This window comes from Bos indicus x Bos taurus, chromosome 6, assembly GCF_003369695.1.
Source record: "Bos indicus x Bos taurus breed Angus x Brahman F1 hybrid chromosome 6, Bos_hybrid_MaternalHap_v2.0, whole genome shotgun sequence".
NCBI classification, from domain to species: domain Eukaryota; kingdom Metazoa; phylum Chordata; class Mammalia; order Artiodactyla; family Bovidae; genus Bos; species Bos indicus x Bos taurus.
This window is the reverse complement of record NC_040081.1, coordinates 70,259,676-70,282,175: the sequence shown is the minus strand read 5'-3', so window position 1 is coordinate 70,282,175 and position 22,500 is coordinate 70,259,676. Positions and strand designations below refer to the sequence as shown.

Sequence of the window (22,500 nt, the reverse complement as noted above, 5' to 3'; positions counted from 1 at the left end):
GCTTATTCTCAGCCAGTTTCTCCAGATTTGGTAGGGATGGTAACAGGACTACCTCCAAGACTTATCGAGAGGACTGGAAATTTCAGGCAATGGAACCCAACACAGGATCTGGCACTAATGCGAAATTTAAGGCACACTAGAAAAACATGTTGCAATAACAAAGCATGAGTGATTTATAAAGTCTTGAGGAAAAAAAATGTGTGGATGGGTGGGAGAGACCAGAAAGGGCATAAATGAAGTATCTGGGTTTCCTGTATAAAAGCGTCATGTTATTTCCAGCAGGATAATAATCCAGAATGTTCTGTGTCCAGCTGCTGAGGATGACTCTAGCCTCACACCTGCAGGAACGAGGGCAGGGTATGATTCACTATTCCTTGCAGGTTCATCCTGCTGGGTACAGGAGTTGTAAACACTGCAGTGGAGGCGGGGGGGGGGGGGGGCGGAAATGGAGGATCCTGCAGAGTGGGCATCTCCTTCAAAGAGAAACTACAGGCAAGCATGTGAGAGAACACACACCTTGCTGCTTTAACCAGAGGCAGACGAGTGGGGTACTACCAAGGAGTCTCTGTGACCAGGAGAGGCAGTGGAATTTCAAGAAGGCAGGAAGGATTCAGGGTAAGAGTTCAGAAGTAGACAGTCTATGCTCAGGACACTGAAAGAGGAGACTTTGGGACCCAAGGAATCCTTCATGGTGCAGACCCCTCACTACCCCGTGGAGGACGCTGTGCTCCCCTGAATTTAAGGGACTGGCACAATGGCACGCAGCCAATAAAAGCTGAGAAAAGAACCAGAAAGGCAGCACGAGCCTTTGTCACTATCCCACACTGCCCCCCGCGAGCCAGACCTTAAAATCCCCTCTGCCAAAAAAATTCTCTAGGATGGAGCAGGCTAATTCTGAGGAAGAAGGAAGCTATTCATTTAATTTTCCAAAAAATGGGAAACAGTCTGTGTGGTAGTTCTCGTGCCCCCATCAGGTCCAGTGCACATGTCTTAAATGAAATTAATTAAAATGTCAAGGCACCAAGATGTAAGGGACCAAACATTTCATTTGAAGCTTAGGCGGTCAAATCAGCCACCGGAACCCGGCCACTCGTCATGATCCTTCCTACCTCTCTTCCCCCACAGGAAAGCCCTCACAATGCCTTAAGATTTTATGGGAAAACTGACCAGCAGTCAGAAAACTGACGAGGCAGTTCCACAATAGTTCATAGCGATGCTTCCTCTGGAGCCCTTGAATTCCAGTTCAGACTCACTTTCTATCCTAACATCATCAAGTTAGCCTTAAGGGTTTAGAAAAAAAAAAAAAAAAAACGACGTGGGAAATAGCAGAGCTTCAGGGGGTTAGCTGGGCGACTTGCACTCGCTTGCGCACCAGAGACACCCAGAAAAAGAGAGAGGGGGCAGGAATGTGATTGAGGGTTTCCAGGAGTCTACAAATCCTCCTACTCCACCTGAAGACCCAAGTTCCCGCGCAGATATAACCGATTTTCACAACAGCTTTAAGATTTAAGTAAGATTTGCTGAAAGTTCCACTCCATCTCCCACCCCCCACCTCGGGCAGCCGTTAAGTAAATCACGCGAGAGGCTGTGTTGCGATTCTCAATATTCCCAAAGAAAACAGGGACCTGCGATTAGAGGTCGCACACACCGAAGGTGCTGGAAGAGCCCAGTCAACCTGGCCGGGCACTCTGGCCGGGCGTGGGCGGCGGCTGGGGTCGGGGACCGCAATGTCTATGCGCGCCATCCCTGTCTCCCGCGGGAGCAGGCAGCAAACGCAGCCACCAGCCGCTCCGAGGCGCGTTGCAGGAAAGAAACGGCACGCGGCAGAAAGGGGCGAGCCTCGGGCACGGGATGTACAAAAGCAAAGTCTGCAACCTAGCGGCTGCTTTCCACACCCCTGCCCAAGTTGTCTCCGAAGCCGCACCTCCAGGTTCGCGGCCACAGAGCCGCACGCTCCCCCCTGCTAAAAGCATAACTGGGGAACCCGAGGACGCCGCAGCCTTCGACTCCGGTCCAGAGTGGCGCCTGGAGCAGAGGAGGCAGCGGGTGCGTCCCCAGCTCTGGGGCACAAAGAGCGCCGCGGTTTGGAAAGCAGCCGCTGCAGAGCAAAGAAAAGGCTCTCCTACAACTTCGCCCTCGACGCGGCTGAGAACCTGCGGGCCGGTTCTCACGCACAACTTTTAACAAAAGGATGCAACCGCCGCGCCTCAGCCGGCGGAGATAACGCGCTGCGTGAGAACTCCCTCGCCGCCCGCCTCTGACCCCGCTCAGCTCGCCCTCCTCACAAAAGCAGCCCTAAACTCACACACAACCCGCTGCCCTCAGCCTAAGCCCCTCGCCGCCCGCCTTCCTGAAAGACTCGCAGCTCAGCGCCCCCACCACCGGCTGAGGAGGGCTCCCGGCGCAGGTGAGCAGGGCAGGGCGCAGTAGAGTCCCGGGGCCGCCCCGAATCTTCCCGAGGCTGAAACGCACCGGCAGCCGGCTCTCCCCAGCCACCCCAACGTATTCGGACCCTAACGGGCACAGGCTGCGCCGGGGGGGGAAGGGGGGAGGCGCGGTCCGAGTACCCGCAGCGTCCTCCCACCTGTCTGGACGAGGAGCAGGAGCAGCAGAACGAAGAGGAAATCCCAGGCGCCGCGAGCGCCTCTCATCGCGGTGGCTGCGCTGGGACCGGAGCTCTGTTCCACGTTCCGGCTCTCGCCCGAGTGCCGGGAGCGCGGCAAAGCCGAGCCCCCAGAGCCGCGAGCGCCAAGCCGCGGCCGCTCCTCCCAGCGCCCTCCCCCTGAGCGGCGGCCACGCCCCTTCTGCGCGCCCCTCCTCGCCTTGGTCTGGGTCTAGCTCCCTGGCGGCGGTGTCTGACCCCTGTTCTTTCGAGGTGCTGATCCCGGGGGACTGAGCCCGCGGGGAGTGGTTGGGCACGTCGGCCCTCGCCCCGCGCTCACGACCCCAGAGCCCATACATCTCTCCACCTCTCCTCCCCGGTGATGTTCCCGGACGAGAGTGGTGTTGCCCGCCGCGCGCTTTGTGAAGCTGGGCACCACGCGCACATCAGGGGATCGGCCCGCCACCTGGCAGATGCTCCCCAGACAATAAAGGTCCGCCACCGCCCCTCAAGCAAGCTCCCGAGGGAGGAGGCTGGACGCCGCTGGTGGTGGAGGGGTGCGGGGAACAGGAATTTGGGGGGAGCGGAATTGGGCCCCGACATTCTTCTGTATTCTTGTTGTTCGAGGAGGACCAAACGTGGCTACAGGAGCTGCGGTAGAAGGCTGAGCCCAGGCGTAGGTAATTTTTAATGCTCAGTTTCTGCACCTGCTCCTCAATCTGTAAGGGCACAGTTGGTTTCTATTGGTCGGCTTGGCCTCTGCCGAGACCTTTCTGGAGACTGGGGCTTTGGGGGTAGGGAGGGGCCTTGTGAAGTTTACTCTGCGAGCTCGAGTTTTCAAACCCTTTTGAGCCAAAGTTCTTGTACTTTTAAGCCCTCTGAGCGTCTATTTTTTTTCCCCCTTGTACTCTTTCTGTGCCTCTCTATCAGAAGGTAGTTACAAGGGTGGGGATTCTTGTGTTCCTCTTAGCTGCCCTAGCCTGTACCAAGAGCAGAACAATAGTAAAATGATCCTCTTAAGCCAAGTTTTTCACGGCCTAGGAAGTGCTTTACCCAAGGAAACAACAGTATCTGTGTAGGGTTTTATAGTTCCTCCTTATGCTGAATGTTATTTCATGCTCACAATAACAGCTTTGTGAGGTAGGTAGATTTATTATTTCAGTTCTAAAAGTGGCCCAAAATCACACAGTTAAAAGAGGGGAGACCCAGCCATTTTAAGATTGACTCCAGGTATGATGAGTCTTCCCTCTGCATTCTAATAAATCAGTAAGACACCTCTCCATTCTCTTCAGAATGGAAAATAAATGGAAAGTGCCCATAAGAAAGAGCTGTGGAATAATTTAGATGCATTTAGACTCTTCTCTAAAGTAGCAGCCAAAATTTATCATTAACCAGTTCTCCTCCTCCCCTTATTTCATACTGAAAGCTCCCTTGTTCCATGTTGGTAGGGCCTAAACTGGTTTAAGAAATGTAACTTTCAAAGTTAGCTAATCACTTAAAAATTATCACTACTCGATCAATATGATATATGATCACCTCTCTTTAAATATATTTATTTATTCAGTAAGCACTTAAGTGTCTATGGAGAGCAAGGAGGAACTAGGCACTGGGAGGACTATTGTTCTTAGACAGGTGTGGGCACCCCGCCACAATCCTTAGAGTCAAGTGTGGGAACCCACAGTCCAATGTCCTAGCAAAAGGTTCAAGTCACACAGCTATGGGATGACTGAAATTCAAAGGGTACTGTACTCAGGACCATCAGACCACATCTTTTTCTGAAAATGACAGAGATATAAGGTACCACTCAGAGCAATGATAAGTTTCTGGGATCTTGATTTATTTCTAAAATCATTTCATAGTGGGGAGAAAAATCACTATGTGTTAAAATATCAACATTATGCCTGAGAGAGAAAATTTACAATTTTCTTCTTCAATCAACTGATATTGGAGAGGATAACAAGTCTTCAGAAGATTGAAGAGAAAAGAGACCATATTGCAATTTAATTCTAGGCAGGAAACTTCTATCCAGAAAAAAAAAAAAAATAGAGAATTATACAATGCTGGACTATCATTCATGTTCTCTCTTCAAAAACACCTATGAGCATCTAGGTAAGCATATGCTACAAAACCAATAAGATGGCGTCTCTGCCTAGAGGATTCTCATTCCAGGAGGGAAAACAGATACCCCAATAAGAAACTAAAATATCTGTTAACAGGGTCCATGTTCAGCCTGTATATACCCAGGGTGGCCATATTGGTTGGGAGAATATTGAAATCTTTCTGTACTGAGAAAAACAAACACTACTTCCCTAAACACCTTCTCATCCCAACTCCCCTTAAGAACACCCCAAATCTCCTCAGATATAGCAATTAAAGGTTTAAGGCCAGGCATGGCAGAGAACCATCAGTCCTAGTGCCTTTAGGGTTATTAGCTATTTTTCAAAATATCCTCTGCTAGCTCTGTCCTAAAGGAGGCATGTAGAAGGTGCTATGAGTGAAATGCCATGGAATGCACTAGGTTTTAGATCGTGTCCAGTAGAAACATTTACAATAATGGAAATAGTTTACATCTCATGTGTGAGACCAGTTCTGCACTATTTTGTGATAGCCCTTGCACCCTTTCATGAGTTATACTTTATATATTTTTATTGTTTTCATGATTGTATTAGTGAGGGCTCTTGATTGCAAGTTGTAGAAACTCAACTCAAACTGACTTATGCAAACAAAAACATAAAACCTATTAGCTCAGATAACTGGAAAGTCCAGGGATGATGATGTTCCAGACTTTCCTAGGTCTAAGAGCTCAGTCATCAGGACTTGAAGATGTGTATGTCTGTGTGTACACGCATGTGCATACACACATGTATTCTTTTTCATCTCCATCCTTTAGCAATGCTTCCCTGTATTGCTTTCCTGACTTCATATGCAGCTCTAGACTTACAGCTCATTGCAGATGCAAGCAGAGTTTTTCTGCCCTCAGGAACATCTCCTACAAAAGTGCTGACTTGGCTTAAGTCACATGCTCATCTAGAACCAGTCACTGAAACCAGACAGATGGAACATAAGGATCAGCCAGGCCTGGGTCACATGCCCCGGCCTGGGTCACATGCCTATCCCTGGAGCCAGGGCTGGGGGCCCACTTCATCCACATCACAAGGCTTCAGAATGTGGAGGGCTGTGTTCTCAAAGGAAAACTGAGGAGGAATGTTGCCGCACAAAGAGAACCAGAAAGGTTCACTATAGCCTCACACAGCCCAAATCTGTAATTTGAAATTTTTTATATTTCTGATTGTAGAAGTAAAGATGCTTACTGTAGAAAATTTAGAAAATACCAAAAATGATAATGAATGAAACAAAACAACAATCACCCAAGGTATAATTACCGAAGGGTTCATTTTGTTATGTTTCTTTTGAATCTTTCTTCTCTGTTTATTCTAACTTCTTTTTTTCATTGTATGATTTAAGATTTTACAATATTTGGTAGGTTTCTATCTAGCTTTTTCACTAATCATAACACAAGCATTGTCCCAAATCATTATCAATTCTTTGGAAACATACCATATAATGGTAATATAATGTTCAGTCAACCCTATATATGTACCATAATTCTGGATGTTTCATCATTCCTTTATTTTTTCCAGTTTTTTTCCTATCATAAATTACTTGGTGATGATCTTGGTGAATAAAACGTCCCTGCCTCTGATCACTTATTTAGGATAGATTCCTAAAGATGGAATTAGTACATTGAGGGGACAATCATTTTCAAATTTGCTCCTTGATAGTCCCTATTTTTCCAGTAATGATTTGAAAGTCGATCAAGTGGGAGAAATGAGTATATGATCTTTATTGGTAGATTCTGTTTTCATGATAATACTCAGAGTTAGTGAGGACAAAAGAAGATGATGTGTGCTCTTAGTACAAGCTTTCATGCAGTATTTGTTGAACACCTAAGTGTGTTCTATTTGGTGCTAGGAATGTGGAGTTGGACAAGACACAGATGCTGTCCTCATGGGATTTGCAGAGAAAGAAGAGGGACACATCAGGGGGTCAAAGATGAAATTATTATACGTGCTCTAAAAGAAGTCTGCCCAGGGTGATTTTGAATGCAGAGGAGATCCTTGATCATATTGTACAGTGGCCTCATGAAGCTCCCGCAAAGAGTTGGCAGATTCTGAGTCATGCAGAAGAGAGGAGGGCCAAGAGGGAGAGGGAGAAAGCAGGCGTGCAAAGGGCTAGAGGCCGGAACCAGCATGAGGCAGATGAACCACGCTGTAGTTCATCACAGCACAGCTAGGGAAGGGTGTATGGTGCAGCACAGCCAGGGAATCAGGGCCTTACAGGAATGGGAGACCACAGAGATAAACAAGAATCATTCCTGCCAAGAACCATGAACTTCATCCTCTGATGAAGAATGAAGCTATGAAGAGTCACTACAGGACTACTCTGGGGCCAGAAGTGATTAAGATTTACATTTTAGAAAGATAGTGGGAAGACTCAGTGAAGGGTAAATGAAAAGGAGCCAAAACTTGAGAAAATAGTCAGGAGCCTAATGTGGTGATCCACAAGAAGAGTGGTGAACTGGATTAAGTTAATGGAGGTGAGAATGGTGAGAAAGGGTGAAAAAGAAATACCGAGCAGACCTTAGACCTTGATCCCCAACTGTGCTGTGAAAGGGGAGTGGAAAGAGGGACGGATTTCTGATGTCAGTTCCAATGTGCTTCCCTTCAGCAAGACACAGAAGCAGGCTTATAATGGAACGTGAAGGATGTGGAGTCGGGCCTGGTGGGTGTGAGGTGCCCATGGGTGCTGTGTAAGCTAGACGTGCAGTCTTGGAGCTCAGCACGGGTCCTGGCCATAGCGAAGTGGTGGGGGCCGAGGGTTTGGATAAGATCACCCCGATGGAGTAGATCACCCCGATGCAGTGTCCCTCGGGAAGAAAACAGGGGGCTGATGTCATACCTAGGGAAACGCCCACATTTAAGGGATAAGCAGAAAAAGTTCTGACAAAGGATCCTGATAAGCAAGGGTCAGAAAGGCAAAGAGAGAGAGCTATGGCTCAAGGAGATTTCAGGGGCATGGGTGTGTTCAGGTGTTGCCTATCTCTTAAGAAGGTCAAATAAGATAGAAATGCAGCAGTTGCCTTGTAATCATAATAGGAAATCGCGACACCTCAATTCAGTTCAGTTCAGTCACTCAGTCGTGTCTGACTCTTTGCGACCCCATGAATCGCAGCACGCCAGGCCTCCCTGTCCATCACCAACTCCCGGAGTTCACTCAGACTCACGTCCATCGAGTCAGTGATGCCATCCAGCCATCTCATCTCTGTCGTCCCCTTCTCCTCCTGCCCCCAATCCCTCCCAGCATCAGAGTCTTTTCCAATGAGTCAACTCTTCACATGAGGTGGCCAAAGTACTGGAGTTTCAGCTTTAGCATCATTCCTTCCAAAGAACACCCAGGGCTGATCTCCTTCAGAATGGACTGGTTGGATCTCCTTGCAGTCCAAGGGACTCTCAAGAGTCTTCTCCAACACCACAGTTCAAAAGCATCAATTCTTCGGCACTCAGCTTTCTTCACAGTCCAATTCTCACATCCATACATGACCACTGGAAAAACCATAGCCTTGACTAGACAGACCTTTGTTGGCAAAGTAATGTCTCTGCTTTTCAATATGCTATCTAGGTTGGTCATGACTTTCCTTCCAAGGAGTAAGTTTCTTTCAATTTCATGGCTGCAGTCACCATCTGCAGTGATTTTGGAGCCCCCCCCCCAAAAAAAAGTCTGACACTGTTTCCACTGTTTCCCCATCTATTTCCCATAAAGTGATGGGACCAGATGCCATGATCTTCGTTTTCTGAATGTTGAGCTTTAAGCCAACTTTTTCACTCTCCTCTTTCACTTTCATCAAGAGGCTTTTTAGTTCCTCTTCACTTTCTGCCATAAGGGTGGTATCATCTGCATATCTGAAGTTATTGATAATTCTCCCGGCAATCTTGATTCCAGCTTGTGCTTCTTCCAGCCCAGTTTCTCATGATGTACTCTGCATATAAGTTAAATAAGCAGGGTGACAATATACAGCCTTGACGTACTCCTTTTCCTATTTGGACCAGTCTGTTGTTCCATGTCCAGTTCTAACTGGTGCTTCCTGCCTGCATATAGGTTTCTCAAGAGGCAGGTCAGGTGGTCTGGTATTCCCATCTCTTGAAGAATTTGCCACAGTTTATTGTGATCCCCACAGTCAAAGGCTTTGGCATAGTCAATAAAGCAGAAATAGATGTTTTTCTGGAACTCTTGCTTTTTCCATGATCCAGCAGATGTTGGCAATTTGATCTCTGGTTCCTCTGACTTTTCTAAAACCAGCTTGAACACCTGGAAGTTCACGGTTCACGTATTGCTGAAGCCTGGCTTGGAGAATTTTGAGCATTACTTTACTAGCATGTGAGATGAGTGCAATTGTGTGGTAGTTTGAGCACTCTTTGGCATTGCCTTTCTTTGGGATTGAAATGAAGACTGACCTTTTCCAGTCCTGTGGCCACTGCTGAGTTTTCCAAATTTGCTGACATATTGAGTGCAGCACTTTCACAGCATCATCTTTCAGGATTTGAAAGAGCTCCACTGGAATTCCATCACCTTCACTAGCTTTGTTCGTAGTGATGCTTCCTAAGGCCCACTTGACTTCACATTCCAGGCAACACCTAGCAAGTTCCAAATTCTTTATGTTGATAGAAACTAACTCATTTCAACCTCACAGTAACTCTACCAGGTAGGTACTCTTGGTACCCTCAGTTTATAGATGAGGAAACTGAGGCTCAAGAAAGTTAAGTAACTTACACTAAATTTACACCAGGATTCAAACCCTTGGCAGGCTGATTCCATACCCTGGTACATAATTCCTGTGATAAGTCACCTCCCTACTCAACCTCAAGGTTATTGGTGACTAAATCCATACTCTCTCACTCAGACACACACCTAGACACACACACTCACACACACACAGAGTTTATGACACCAGAATTTAGGCTGCAGTGGGTTGAATGATACATTAGGGGTGAAGAGATGGAGCCAAGGATTTATTGCTAGATACATTTTCAAGAAATTGAGTGGTATAAAAAAAGGAAGGGATGAGGCAAAGGACCACAGGGAGATTGGGAAGCCTTGAGCAGTTTGTAGGGTGAGGTGAGAACACCAGAAGAGGGAGATTTGAAAGATCCAGCTGGTGGGAAAGGGGAGATGAAAATAGAATCTAGGGAATTCCCTAGTGGTCCAGTTGATTAGGACTCAGTGCTTTCACTGCCAGTTGGTTCGATCCCTGGGCTGGAACTGAAATCCCACAAGCCAGGCAGGCAGAGTAGGTAGAGAGAGCCTCTCTGTGTTCAGTCACTCAATCAAGTCCCGCTCTTCGTGGGCCCATGGAGTATAGCCCGCCAGTCTCCTCTGTCCGTGGGATTTCCCAAGCAAGAATGCTGGAGTGGGCTGCCATTTCTTCCTCTAGGGGATTGGGGGTCAATTTTTAAATCCTGAAGTCATTTATATGTATATATAAATATATACATATTCATGTATTTTAGTACTTAGTACTTATATATTTTGGAAATTAACACACACACACACACACACACACACACACACACATATATATATATATATACTTTTTATACTTAAAAGATGAAACTAAAAGATTATTATACTTAACAGCAAGTACTCTTCCTGGGTCTCTGTAAAAAAATAAATTAATTAAAATCAACTCGATAGGGCCTCTTATCTAAATCCTTGCTACTTCCCAGAATCAGAAGTATTTCTAAACTTAAGAGTCACATTTGTGTTCCATAAATCTCCTCAGCACATGGCTCAGGCATCTCTGAAGTCATATATCTTTCCTTGCCTTTTATTAGAATTATTTGTAACCTTGTCATAGCCTTTCCACTAAATAATACATTCTTTGAGGAAACTGTGCTGTAATTCAACTGTGGGTCTCAGTGAAGGCCTTGCACAAGACACAGCTGTGATACACACAGTAGGGACTGAATGTCATCAAGATGGAGTTACTAATAAATGTGCGTCTAGCAGGGTGCCTTTTTCTTTAAGTTTTATTTTACCAAATTTTATTTGGGCTCCAAGAAATCTAGCTTCTTTTTCTGAAATTATTATTGTTGTCATAAATTTGTGTAATCCAAGTTTGTCTTAATCACGCACTAAATGCCATGACCTTTTCACCTTTGACATTTTTCTTAGGCTCTGATAAAGAAGTCACGTTGCAGGAGAAAGGGAGGAAGAAAAACTTGCTTTAAGATAGAAAGTATTAAATGATCAAGTAAATACCAGGAGGAAAAAAGTATTTAAAACACACAAAAAAGAATACATATAAATCAGGTATCCTGATTGATGAGGGAGGGAAAGAATAGAATTATTTAATCTTTTTAGCAGTCTTGAAATTTGCAACGAAATGATCTCAGATTAGGGACCTTTCCCTCATTCTTTGCTTTTTCTTTAATTGAAGGATAGTTAATTTAAAATGTTGTGTTATAAAGTGTACAGCAAAATGATTCAGTTACACATATATATTATATATGTATATATTCTTTTTAGGATTCTTTTCCATTGTAGGTTATATAAGATATTGAGTATAGCTCCCTGCACTATACAGAAGGTCCTGTTGTTTACCTATTTTATATATAGTCTTGTGTACATGTTACTCTCAAACTCCCTTCATTCTTGATTGATAAAAACTACTTCCATGATTGAAGGGATAGCAATACTAACATGGTCCTTGTTACTCCAGTGCTGTAGCAGAAAACCGTTCCCAGTGACAGAAGTGTCTCTGGTTGTGGCTTGTCTGCTGGCCCCCAGTGATTAAAGTGACTGTGGAGATGGGGTATATACAGAGCAGGCAAGGGTAGGGGTGAGCATGAGGAAGGGGCCTGAGACACTTTGAAGAATGAAAAGGGACAACAGGCATAAACCAAACAATCCAGGAGGAATGGTTACTCTAAGCATAAAGATTACAGCAACCTCTCCGCCATGGCTACCTCATTTCAATTCGGAATCAGATCTCTTCTATCCCTTGGGCCCTTTAAGACAGAAACGTCTTGGAGATGTGTCTGCAGGGATTGAGTCCTTCTGTCCTCAGCTTGGAGGAGGGTGTGAACCCAGAGAGAGAATGAGAGAGAGAGAGGATGCAAGTGCAAACTCACTAGCAAATTGTGGTTGACAATTAACTTTAATTGACTTGCACATTAAAAAAAATAAATCCTGGCCAAAATCCTCATCCTCATCCTCATCCTCATCATCCATAGTAATTATTATTGTGTATTATAATTATTCCTGGCATAATAACCAGAACTCCCCACCTTTCTACTATAGAATGCCTTTAAGACTTATTAATGGGTCATAACTACTTCCAGATTTAATAATAATAGATAATGTTTGTTGAGTAATTATGATGCTTATGTGCTGATCTGTTTGCCTGTATTAACCCATTGCTTTTCCAAGCAACCCTTAGAGGTCAATCTATCTTTAGCCCCATTTTACAGATAAGGAGAGGAAGGCACTGATAGATCAGGTGACTTAGTTATGGCCACCTTGTTAGTAAGTGGTGGAGATGGACTTGAACCCACGGAACCAATGAGCAAACATCTATCTGTGCTGCTTCCCTCTGCATATGGTTTATTTCACTTCGATAGTGGGTTTTCAACTTCATACTCAACTGCTCAGAACCAAACGGTAAGGATTTTTTTTCCCTACCATCTCTGTATCCTCCACAGTCTTTTGTACTTGTTGAAAGTTCAAAATTTGCTTGCTGCAAATTAACTATTTTAAAAGAAGTTGAAAGTGTTAGCTGCTCAGTCATGACCGACTCTTTGCGACCCCATGGACTGTAGCCTGCCAGGTTCCTCTGTCCATGGAATTTCCCAGGAGAAAACACTGGAGTGGGTTGCCATTTCCTCCTCCAGGGGATCTTCCCGACCCAGGGATCGAACCTGGGTCTCCCACGCTGCAGGCAGATTCTTTACCATCTGAGCCACCAGGGGCCTAAGTGAGTGGTAAATGGGGAGGGCAATTGGAACCCTGATAGGCTGTTTGATGAGATTATTGTTATTTTTAAGATAATAGCATTGTGCTAATATTAAAGAGTCCTTAGCCTTTAAAAAAAAAAAAAGAAATATTGCAGCAACATGGATGGATCTAGAGAATATTATGCTTGGTGAAATAACTCAGAGAAAGACAAATACTATAAAGTAAAAGTGAAAGTCGCTCAGTGTTGTCCGACTCTTTGTGACCCCATGGACCATACAGTCCATGCAGTGGGTAGCTGTTCCGTTCTCCAGGGGATCTTCTCAACCCAGGGATCAAACCCAGGTCTCTGCACTGTGGATTCTTTACCAGCTGAGCCACAAGGGAAATCCAAGAATACTGGAGTGGGTAGCCTATCCTTTCTCCAGTGATCTGCCCAACCCAGGAGTTGAACAGGGGTCTCCTGAATTGCAGGTGGATTCTTCACCAACTGAGCTATCAAGGAAGCCCTATATGATATCACTTATATGTGAAATTAAAAAACAAACAAACAAATGAATCTATATACAAAATGGAAGAGGACTCACAGAAAACAAACTTGGTTACCAAAGGGGAAAAGGAGGTGGAAGGAGGGATAAATTAGGGATATAGGATTAACAGATACAAACTACTACATAAAATAGATAACCAAAAAATATTTACTGTATAGCACAGGGAATTATACCCAACAACTTATAATAACCCCTAGTGGAATATAATCTGCTGAAAAAAACGCACCCAAACCACTATGCCACACATCTGAAACTAACACAATATTGTAAATCATCTATACTTCAATAAATATTTTTTTAAATGAGTCCTTATAGTTTAGATACATACTGAACTTTTTATGATGAAATGTGTGATGCCTGATGGAGGAGGAAATAGCAACCCACTCCTGTATTCTTGCCTGGAGAATCCCTTGGACAGAGGACCCTGACAGGCTGCAGTCTGTGGGGTCACAGGGAGTTGGACACAACTGAAGTGACTTAGCATAATGCCTGAGATTCCCTTCAAAATTATCCAATGAGGGCTGGTAGGTGGAGAGTGAGTGGGAATACGGAGGAAGCCAGATTGGCCAAGCAGCTAATGATTGTTGAAACTGGGTAGTGGGACCCCTGGGGCCCATTATACTATTGTAGATGTTTAACTTTCTCCACAATAAACAGTGTTTGGTTTTTTAAGTTGTTTGTGGTATTAAAGCAAGTGGGAAAAACCATGGGAATGACTGAGAATAGTGAGCAGCAAGATCTATGCCCCGACAAGCTCATCAGCAAGCTTAAACTTGACTCAGCTACCCTAAATGCTGTGGGCCCAGCATCTTTCTCGCTTAACATGAGAGGTTTGCCCTTGACATACTTCTGAGATTCTCCAGAAATATGTCCAGCTCCAAAATGTTGATGACTCTGATATGGGGACAGTAGTTAAAAGAAAAAAACAAACACCAACTCTTTGCCCTTGTGGCCAAGAGGAGATGCTATGTGTGTGAGCGTGTGTGTGTGTGCTCAGCCCCTCAGTTATTTCTACCTCTTTGTAACCCCAAGAGTTGTAGCCTGCCAGGCTCCTCTGTCCATGGGATTTCCCAGGCAAGAATACTAGAGTAGATTGCCATTTCCTTCTCCAGGGGATCTTCTCAAACCAGGGATTGAACATGACCCTCTTGCATTGGCAGGCGAATTCTTTAGCACTGAGCCACCTGGAAAGCCCTAAGAAGAGATGCTAAAGCCTCCCATACTCTTTAAACTTCTTTAAGTACTGTGTCTCTGGCTTTCATTCCTTTTGCTCCCTGGCTATGTGATTCTTGGCAAGTTATTGATATTTAACCTCTGCACCTCAGTTTTCTCATCTGTAAAATAGGGTTAAAATATCACCCCAACCACCTGATAGGGCTGTGAGTTAATATATGCAAAGTGCTGAAAGCAGTACCTGGTATACAGTAAACACCCAATAAATGAGAGATCTTTTTTTTTTTTTTTTAAACTATCTTAATTCTATAGCTATTAAAACGAATTGTGGTTCAATGAGGAGAAGCGATTTGGCCGAAGTCTATCCATTTTAATAAACAATGGAGCAGACACTTAAAGGCAAGTTTTCTGATCATAAATCCAAGGCTACTTCCACTCAAATTGCCTTCTGAGGGCATTATTATGAAAGATAGCAATTATGAAAAATTATACTAGACGACAATCTAGGAGGATAGGGTACTAGCCTAAGACTCCGGCAATCATCAGAAACCAAGTTAACATTTGTTGTTAACACAAAAACTTAGTCTGAGTTGCAGACTATGGGCTCTGGGTCTTGGAGCCAGCCAGCCTCTCTCCCAGACAGCCTGGAGCCCGGGCAGTGCAGAGGGAGAACGCTGGGTGGCTGAAAGGTAAATTACAAGAAGCAACAAGAGCCAGCCTAACACAGGGGAGGGGATGGGCCATTCTTTTGTTTGCAAACTGAAAAGCTTCTTACCCAGGAACACTGGGCCCCTTAGAAAGAACCGGTCTTCTGGTCAGGCTGAACTCAGGCGAGCCGTTTATTTTTCAAACGGTAGCAAATTATGAGTAATTTTCCCAGCAGCTCCACCATCATCGGCCTTAATCTGTCATGTCAAGATTATTTTTGTAATGATCCTTGTAGAGATGTTAGATGACAAAGAAATACAGTTGATCTCTGTTTATTCACATAGCGTTTAAAGATATGCTGCTAAAGAAAAACGCAAGTCACAGAGTAGGACGTGTCAGATGACTAAATATTAGGTGGCGTCCTGCAAAGGTATTGATCATTTGACCATTTTGATCAACTAAAAGAGCAGTTTTAGATGGCTCCACCTAATATAGAACTACTTTTCTAAAAGGATACACATCAAACTGTTAACTGTTCATCTCAGGCAAGGAGGGTAGATTTGGGGAAGGGGGAACGAAGTAGGCAGGTTCACTTTCTTCCCCTTTTTCTTTTTGTACTCATTGAACATTTATTCAAGTCGGTTCATGCATCATTTAAAAATTTTTTTTAAAGTTGCTATTTGCCAAATTTAGCCGTGTCAAGTATTTTCTGAAAGAAACTTAGGAATTAATAAATACTTATGTCAAATTAAACATTCCTATCCTCAAATACTTTTGCATTTTGCATATCCCAGCATACACACTTCAGATGTCACTAACTTTCAGTTTCCCCCTCGACTGAATTTTTTTTCTAATTGAAGTATAGTTGATTTACAATGTTGTATTAGTTTCTGGATGGACCTAGAGATTATCATACTAAGTGAAATCAGTCAGACAGAGATTTGTAGTTATTTTTTTGGCTGCACCACATGGCTTGTGGAATCAAATCCCCAATTAGGGATTTGAACCCTTGGCTGGCAGTGAAAGCATGGAGTCGCAAAATCCTAACCACTGGACCATCAAGGAAATCCCTAGAGTTTTGTATTTTTATCATCCATTTGACCTATCCACTTACTTACTTTACTGATTTCTTTATTTATGAGGATAATGGGGATAATTTTCTTTATATTTGTTTTTGAATGGAGGCAATGAACATTTCTAACCCCTGAAGGCTAAGTTAGGGGCCCTACCATGTGTTTCAATTGGTGTGACTGCTGACACACCTTTTGGGTCTTAGGACTTCTCACTCTGTATTATAATCACCCATTTACCTGTCTGTGTCTCCCAAGCTCCCCCATCCCCTGCTTCCACCAGAACAGCGACTGGAAAACCACCACCACATTCACTCATTGAGCCCTTAGCACAGAACATCCACCATAATAGGGGCTCATCAACATTCAGTAAATGAATGAAAGCTTACATGTCTTGGGGGTGACAACTCTTTTCATAAATTGTTCATTTTTATCTTTTAAAAAAAAATATCTGTGCCATGTTTATAGCAATGGCAGAGCAGAGCTGTAAAGAATTACTCATGTAATGGTTCAAGGGCGAAGAGCTAAAAGCAAGTCAGAAACTTGTTCACGTTTTGTTCAAAGCCCACTAACATTTCGACATGTATTAAATGTTAATAAGCAGCTATCTGGGTCAGTGGGTTAAGTAATAGCGGTGGTAGAAGGTGAGAGGTGAAGAAATACATGAAAATTACATTCACGGATGACGTGGTTCACCAGAGCGCAACTTGTAGAATAACATGCAAATGATTTAATCGTGTTATAGTTTTCCCTTCTCCTGTACAGCAGGCTTGGTAATGTGACAACATTCTCTTTACTTGGGCATCTGCCGAGCCTGATAAAATCTGAAAATATCAAGAAGAAGCCAAGGGGTGGGTCACCTTCTTCTCCTTAGTGGCAGAAAAAAAATATCACTACATTTAACAAAAGTTCCAGGAGCTGGTGATCCAGTTTGTGGCTCATCCTTCCCCTCTCCACACATTTGACCCTTTGTCTGCATGTTCTCATCAAGGCCGAGCAAAGAAACAAAGAGGTTTTTTAAGTTACTGCTCCTTAATGACAACATGTGTGTGCTAAATCACTTCGGTTACATCTGAGTCTTTGAAACCCTATGGATGTAGCCCCACCAGGCTCCTCTGTCCATGGGATTCACCAGGCAAGAATACTGGAGTAGGTTGCCATTCCCTTCTCCGGGGGATCTTCCCGACCCAGGGATCGAACCTGTGTATCCCATGTTGTAGGCAGATTCTTTACCATCTGAGCCACCAAGGAAGCCCTTAATGACAATACAATGACCATACAAAATGATAATAACTAATGGATTTTGAGCACTCATTGTGTGCTGAGTACCCTATTAAAATCACTGGTCAAGGGGAAAGGATGCTTTTGCCCACTAGGGGACATAAACTTTGCTTTGGATGAATTGTCTCATTTAACACTCAAACCCCCACTAGGAGATTATTGTCTCTATTTTACAGATTTGGTAACTGAGGCATGGGATGGTTAGGTAGCTTGCTCTAGATCACACAGCTATTAAGCAACCCAAGCCTGTCTAGCTCTGGAGGCCCTAAACTTGGCCATGGAGTATGGGTGGAAAGGGAGCAGATCCTCTTAAGTTTGCTGTGTATTTTATGATTGCATGGCAGAGGACTGCTGCCATAGGGCCCTAGGGTCCCTCACTGGCATCCCTAGGAACTTGGAAGCAAGTGACATCTACTTGCTCAAAAATGTGAACTCTGTAAGTGTACTTAGTGCTCTTTGTTCTATTTCCAATTAAAACAGTCCAAGACTGTATTATTTTTATGAAGATAATACTGATTTGTAATTAACAGTAGTTATATTGAATGAAAATAACTTATAAAGCAGTTTGTGTATAGTTCTCCAGAAATAATAAAAGTACTGGCCAAAGAAGGAAATAGTAAGTGCAGCCTTTCCTCATTCTATGGAATTTTTCTTCAGCCTTGCATCTCAATGGGCAGACTGTATTCTAAGTTATGTGAAATTCATGAAGCAGCTTTATAGTCCTTATCAGCTGTCATTTTCCATATTTTACAAGAATTGAAATTTTAAGTATCTCAGTGCAGTGCCGTAGTACCAGACCCAGCAAGAAGATATTTCACATGGTTGTAATTGTATTTTGTACATAAGGGCTACCTTTCCCCTTCAAAATCCTCAAAGGCCTATCATTGGCGGAATCTACTGAAAATCATCCATCCTTCCATGAGGCCAAAACAGGTTCCATATTTAATGGGCCAACGTAAAACATACTAGAAATATTAGTGTGTATGTTATGTTTTTCCTTCCTCTCAGTGGGTAATGTTTCTTTTACATTCCTACCTCTTGTCATGATCAGATTTTTTGTTTATTGACTTATTACCACATTTGACTTGATAGTTTTCATCCCATATGTCTAATGACATTCTCAGCTATTGATAGCAGGACAGAACAGGTATCTCTAGGATCACCCAGGCCCCCAAAATATATCTGAAATATTACTATCTCCATAATAATGCCCAGACTTTGTAATACTGCTCCAATGTACTGCAATAGTGCTTAGTTAGAATTGGTGAAAAAGAGGAAGAGGAAAAGACCCTAGGAAATTCATAAGGAGGAGGGGGAAGTTTTTAAATAACTGAACCATTGTTGTTTTTTTAATTATACTAGTTTTTAATGAGAGAGTATATCCAGTTCAGTTCAGTCGCTCAGTCACATCAGTCTCTTTGCAACCCCGTGGACTACAGCATTCCAGGACTACAGCATGCCAGGACTCCGTCACCAACTCCTGCAGTTTACTCAAACTCATGTCCGTTGAGTTGGTGATGCCATCCAACCATCTCATCCTCTGTCATCCCCTTCTCCTCCTGCCTTCAATCTTTCCCAGCATCAGGGTCTTTTCTAATGAGTCAGTTCTTCACATCAGGTGGCCAAAGTATTGGAGTTTCAGCTTTTCAACATCAGTCCTTCCAATGAATATTCAGGAGTGATTTCTTTTAGGATGGACTGGTTGGATCTCCTTGCAGTCCAAGGGACTCTCAAGAGTCTTTTCCAATACCACAGTTTAAAAGCATCAATTCTTTAGTGCTCAGCTTTCTTTGTATTCAGTTCAGTTCAGTTCAGTTCAGTCACTCAGTCATGTCCAACTCTTTGCAATCCCATGTACTGCAGCACGCCAGGCCTCCCTGTCCATTGTCAACTCTCGGAGTTTACTCAAACTCATGTCCGTTGAGTTGGTGATGCCATCCAACCATCTCATCCTCTGTTGTCCCTTTCTCCTCCTGCCTTCAATCTTTCCCAGCATCAGGGTCTTTTCTAATAAGTCAGTTCTTCTCATCAGGTGGCCAAGGTATTGTAGTTTCAGCTTCAGTATCAGTCTTTCCAGTGAATATTCAGGACTGATTTCCTCTAGGATGGACTGGTTGGATCTTTATATTCAGTTCAGTCACTCAGTCATGTCCGACTCTTTGCGACCCCATGAATTGCAGCATGCCAGGCCTCCCTGTCCATCACCAACTCCCGGAGTTCACCCAAACTCATGTCCATCAAGTCGGTGATGCCATCCAGCCATCTCATCCTCTGTCATCCCCTTCTCCTCCTGCCCCCAATCCCTCCCAGCATCAGAGTCTTTTCCAATGAGTCAACTCTTCGCATGAGGTGGCCAAAGTATTGGAGTTTCAGCTTTAGCATCAGTCCTTCCAAAGAACACCCAGGGGTGATCTCCTTTAGAATGGACTGGTTGGATCTCCTTGAAGTCCAAGGGATCTTTATATTAGGATATATAAATTGATGTAGCCACTATGAAAAACAGTATGGGGATTCCTCAAAAGACTAAAACTAAAACTACTGTTTTATCCAGCTATCCCACTCCTGGGTATATATCTAGAAAAAATAAGAACACTAATTTCAAAAGATATATGCATCGAAATGTTCATAACAGCACTATTTATAGTAGCCAAGACATGGAAGCAACCTAAGTCCATCAACAGATGAATGGCTAAAGATGTGTTCTATATATATATCATGGAAATTAGCCATAAAAAATAATATTCTGCCATTTGCAGCCATGTAGATGGGCCTAGAGAATATTATGTATAGTGAAGCAAGTTAGAGGAAAACAAATATTGTATGATGTCACTTATATGTGGAATTCAAGAAATAATACAAGTGAGTATATACGAAAAACAGAAACAGACTCACAGACATAGAGACCAAACTAGTGGTTACCAAAGAGGAGAGAGAAGGGGTTAAGGCCAAATTAGAGGTGTGGGATTAAGGGATACAAATTACTATGTATTAAATAGATAAGCAACAAGGATATATTATATAGCACAGGGAATTATAACCATTATCTTGTAATAACTTTAATAGGATATAATCTGTGAAAATACTGAATATGCTGTATACCTGAAACTAACATAATATTGTAAATCAACTATACTTTAATAAAAAGGAGTATTAGGATAAAATAACATATATCCTTTATTTTGGAGAAGGGCATAGCAACCCACTCCAGTATTCTTGCCTGGAGAATCCCATGGACAGAGGAGAGTAGTGGGCTACAGTTCATAGGGTATCAAAGAGTAGCACATGGCTGAAGTGACTTAGCATGCACACATCCTTTATTTTAACAAAATAATTCAATTTCCTGGGTGATCTCTTACTCAAATCTAATATTAAGTTAACATTAAACCACATCATTGGACAAAACCTAAATTAATACATATTTTATCTTTTAGTTTCAGGAAGAAAATAATAACAAATATTTAAGTTGCTGCTGCTAAGTCACTTCAGTCGTGCCCGACTCTGTGTGACCCCATAGATGGCAGCCCACCAGGCTCCCCAGTCCCTGGGATTCTCCAGGCAAGAACACTGGAGTGGGCTGCCATTTCCTTTTCCAATGCATGAAAGTGAAAAGTGAAAGGGAAGTCGCTCAGTCGTGTCCGACTCTTAGCGACCCCATGGACTGCAGCCTACCAGGCTCCTCTGTCCATGGGATTTTCCAGGCAAGAGTACTGGAGTGGGGTGACATTGCCTTCAACCTCAAAACAACTTTGTCTCTTGCCACTACCCCTCCCCTACCTCTCTAATCCATGCTGCACTCTGCAAGGAGAGTTATCTTTCTAAAATAAAAGTATGTTAATTTCAAGGCCTGTCTCAAAACCTGCGATGAATATCACTCTTCCCTAAAAATAATGCTCCAATGCCTTACCATGGCATTCAAACCCTTCTAGATTTGGCTGTAATTTAGCTTTCTAGCCTTATTTCTTGCCAATTCTCACTTCTTTTTATTTCCCTCATCACCCAAGAAGCTTTCATTCCAGTCATAGCAGACCATTCAAGGCTCCTCAAACATGTGTGCTATTGTTAGGTCCATTACCTAAATGATCATTGTCATTTTACTGTCCAATTCAACCCATCCTTCTAGGCCCAACCTAAATAATAGCCTTCTCCCATTCTTTTCTCAACAATAGAATCCTTTAAAACATCCAGTAGGTATTTTTGGTCACTTACATAGATATTTGTAGTATATACTAGTTTCTGGGCTCAAATTTTATACAATTTTTATAACATAGACTTATGCCCATAATTGGGAACCAAGAAATGTTTGACTTGAATGAATTGATCATAGGGGGTGTGTTTTGGGCAGTAATTTGCCTGAGGAAGCTGAGATTATTGTCTACACTGGCCACTCTTGGCATTTTGTGTATTTTGAAGGTGTTTAGGAGTAAGTGGTATGAAAAACACATGTCTTAAATAGGTCAATTCTGCCAATAACTGTGAGATCTGATTCCTTTACCATCAAGTTTATATCAGTTCAACAGCATTTCCCCAAGTCCCTCAACCCCAACTATCCCACCTTTAGGCTAAAGATGCTTAAAAAGCAAAACAGAACTTTTCCCACTTTTGTTTTCCCAGAAAAGCCACTTCCTTTCAGTAACTCCAGTCATACAGTAATTATTATATTGGTACAAGGATTTTGGACTCAGTGCCATACAATTTTCATTATAATTTGCAAAAACCTGGCAATTTAGCAATGTCTTTACTCTTGGTGGAACAGCACATAACCCATGATACAAACATTTGGCCTAAATAAGGCCCACTTGGGTGTATTGTACTTAGGAATTTGTAAACAGAGAAATTTCAGCTTTTCAAATCCTTTATGAAGAAGCAGCCGCCACATTCCTTCAGGCTCCTACTCTCTTGTTTCTCTCTTAAAAACTCCCTAGGCCCTAAAAATGGAACAGCAGAGATTGCTTTCCTGACTCAAAATTTAAGGAGGACCAAGTAGCTACTGAGGTACCAGTTAGACTTAAGCCTGGTTAAAGGACCCACTCCTAGGATGCAATCTACCGACAAAGGTTGTTAGTCTTGAGAATGACCTAGAGGCAAGAGTCAACAGCTCCATAACCTCCAGGCGCCCAGCAGAAACAATGTAAGAGCAGACTGGTGGGTAGGAAGTGTGGTTACCTTT

General features: G+C 43.3%; 1 protein-coding gene across 2 annotated transcripts in view; it reads right to left on the bottom strand.

The window, feature by feature from the left end:
• The window catches only part of KIT (KIT proto-oncogene receptor tyrosine kinase), an 87,342-nt gene extending 84,578 nt beyond the window's left edge, over positions 1-2,764 (bottom strand). Inside the window, exon 1 of one of the 2 annotated variants that reach the window (XM_027544520.1) lies at positions 2,585-2,764. In XM_027544520.1, the coding sequence (XP_027400321.1) occupies positions 2,585-2,651 (67 nt within the window). In that variant the 5' untranslated portion in view covers positions 2,652-2,764. The remainder of the gene's footprint in view (positions 1-2,584) is intronic. The other variant, XM_027544521.1, reaches the window with a different exon arrangement.
• Between the last annotated feature and the right edge of the window lie 19,736 nt (positions 2,765-22,500).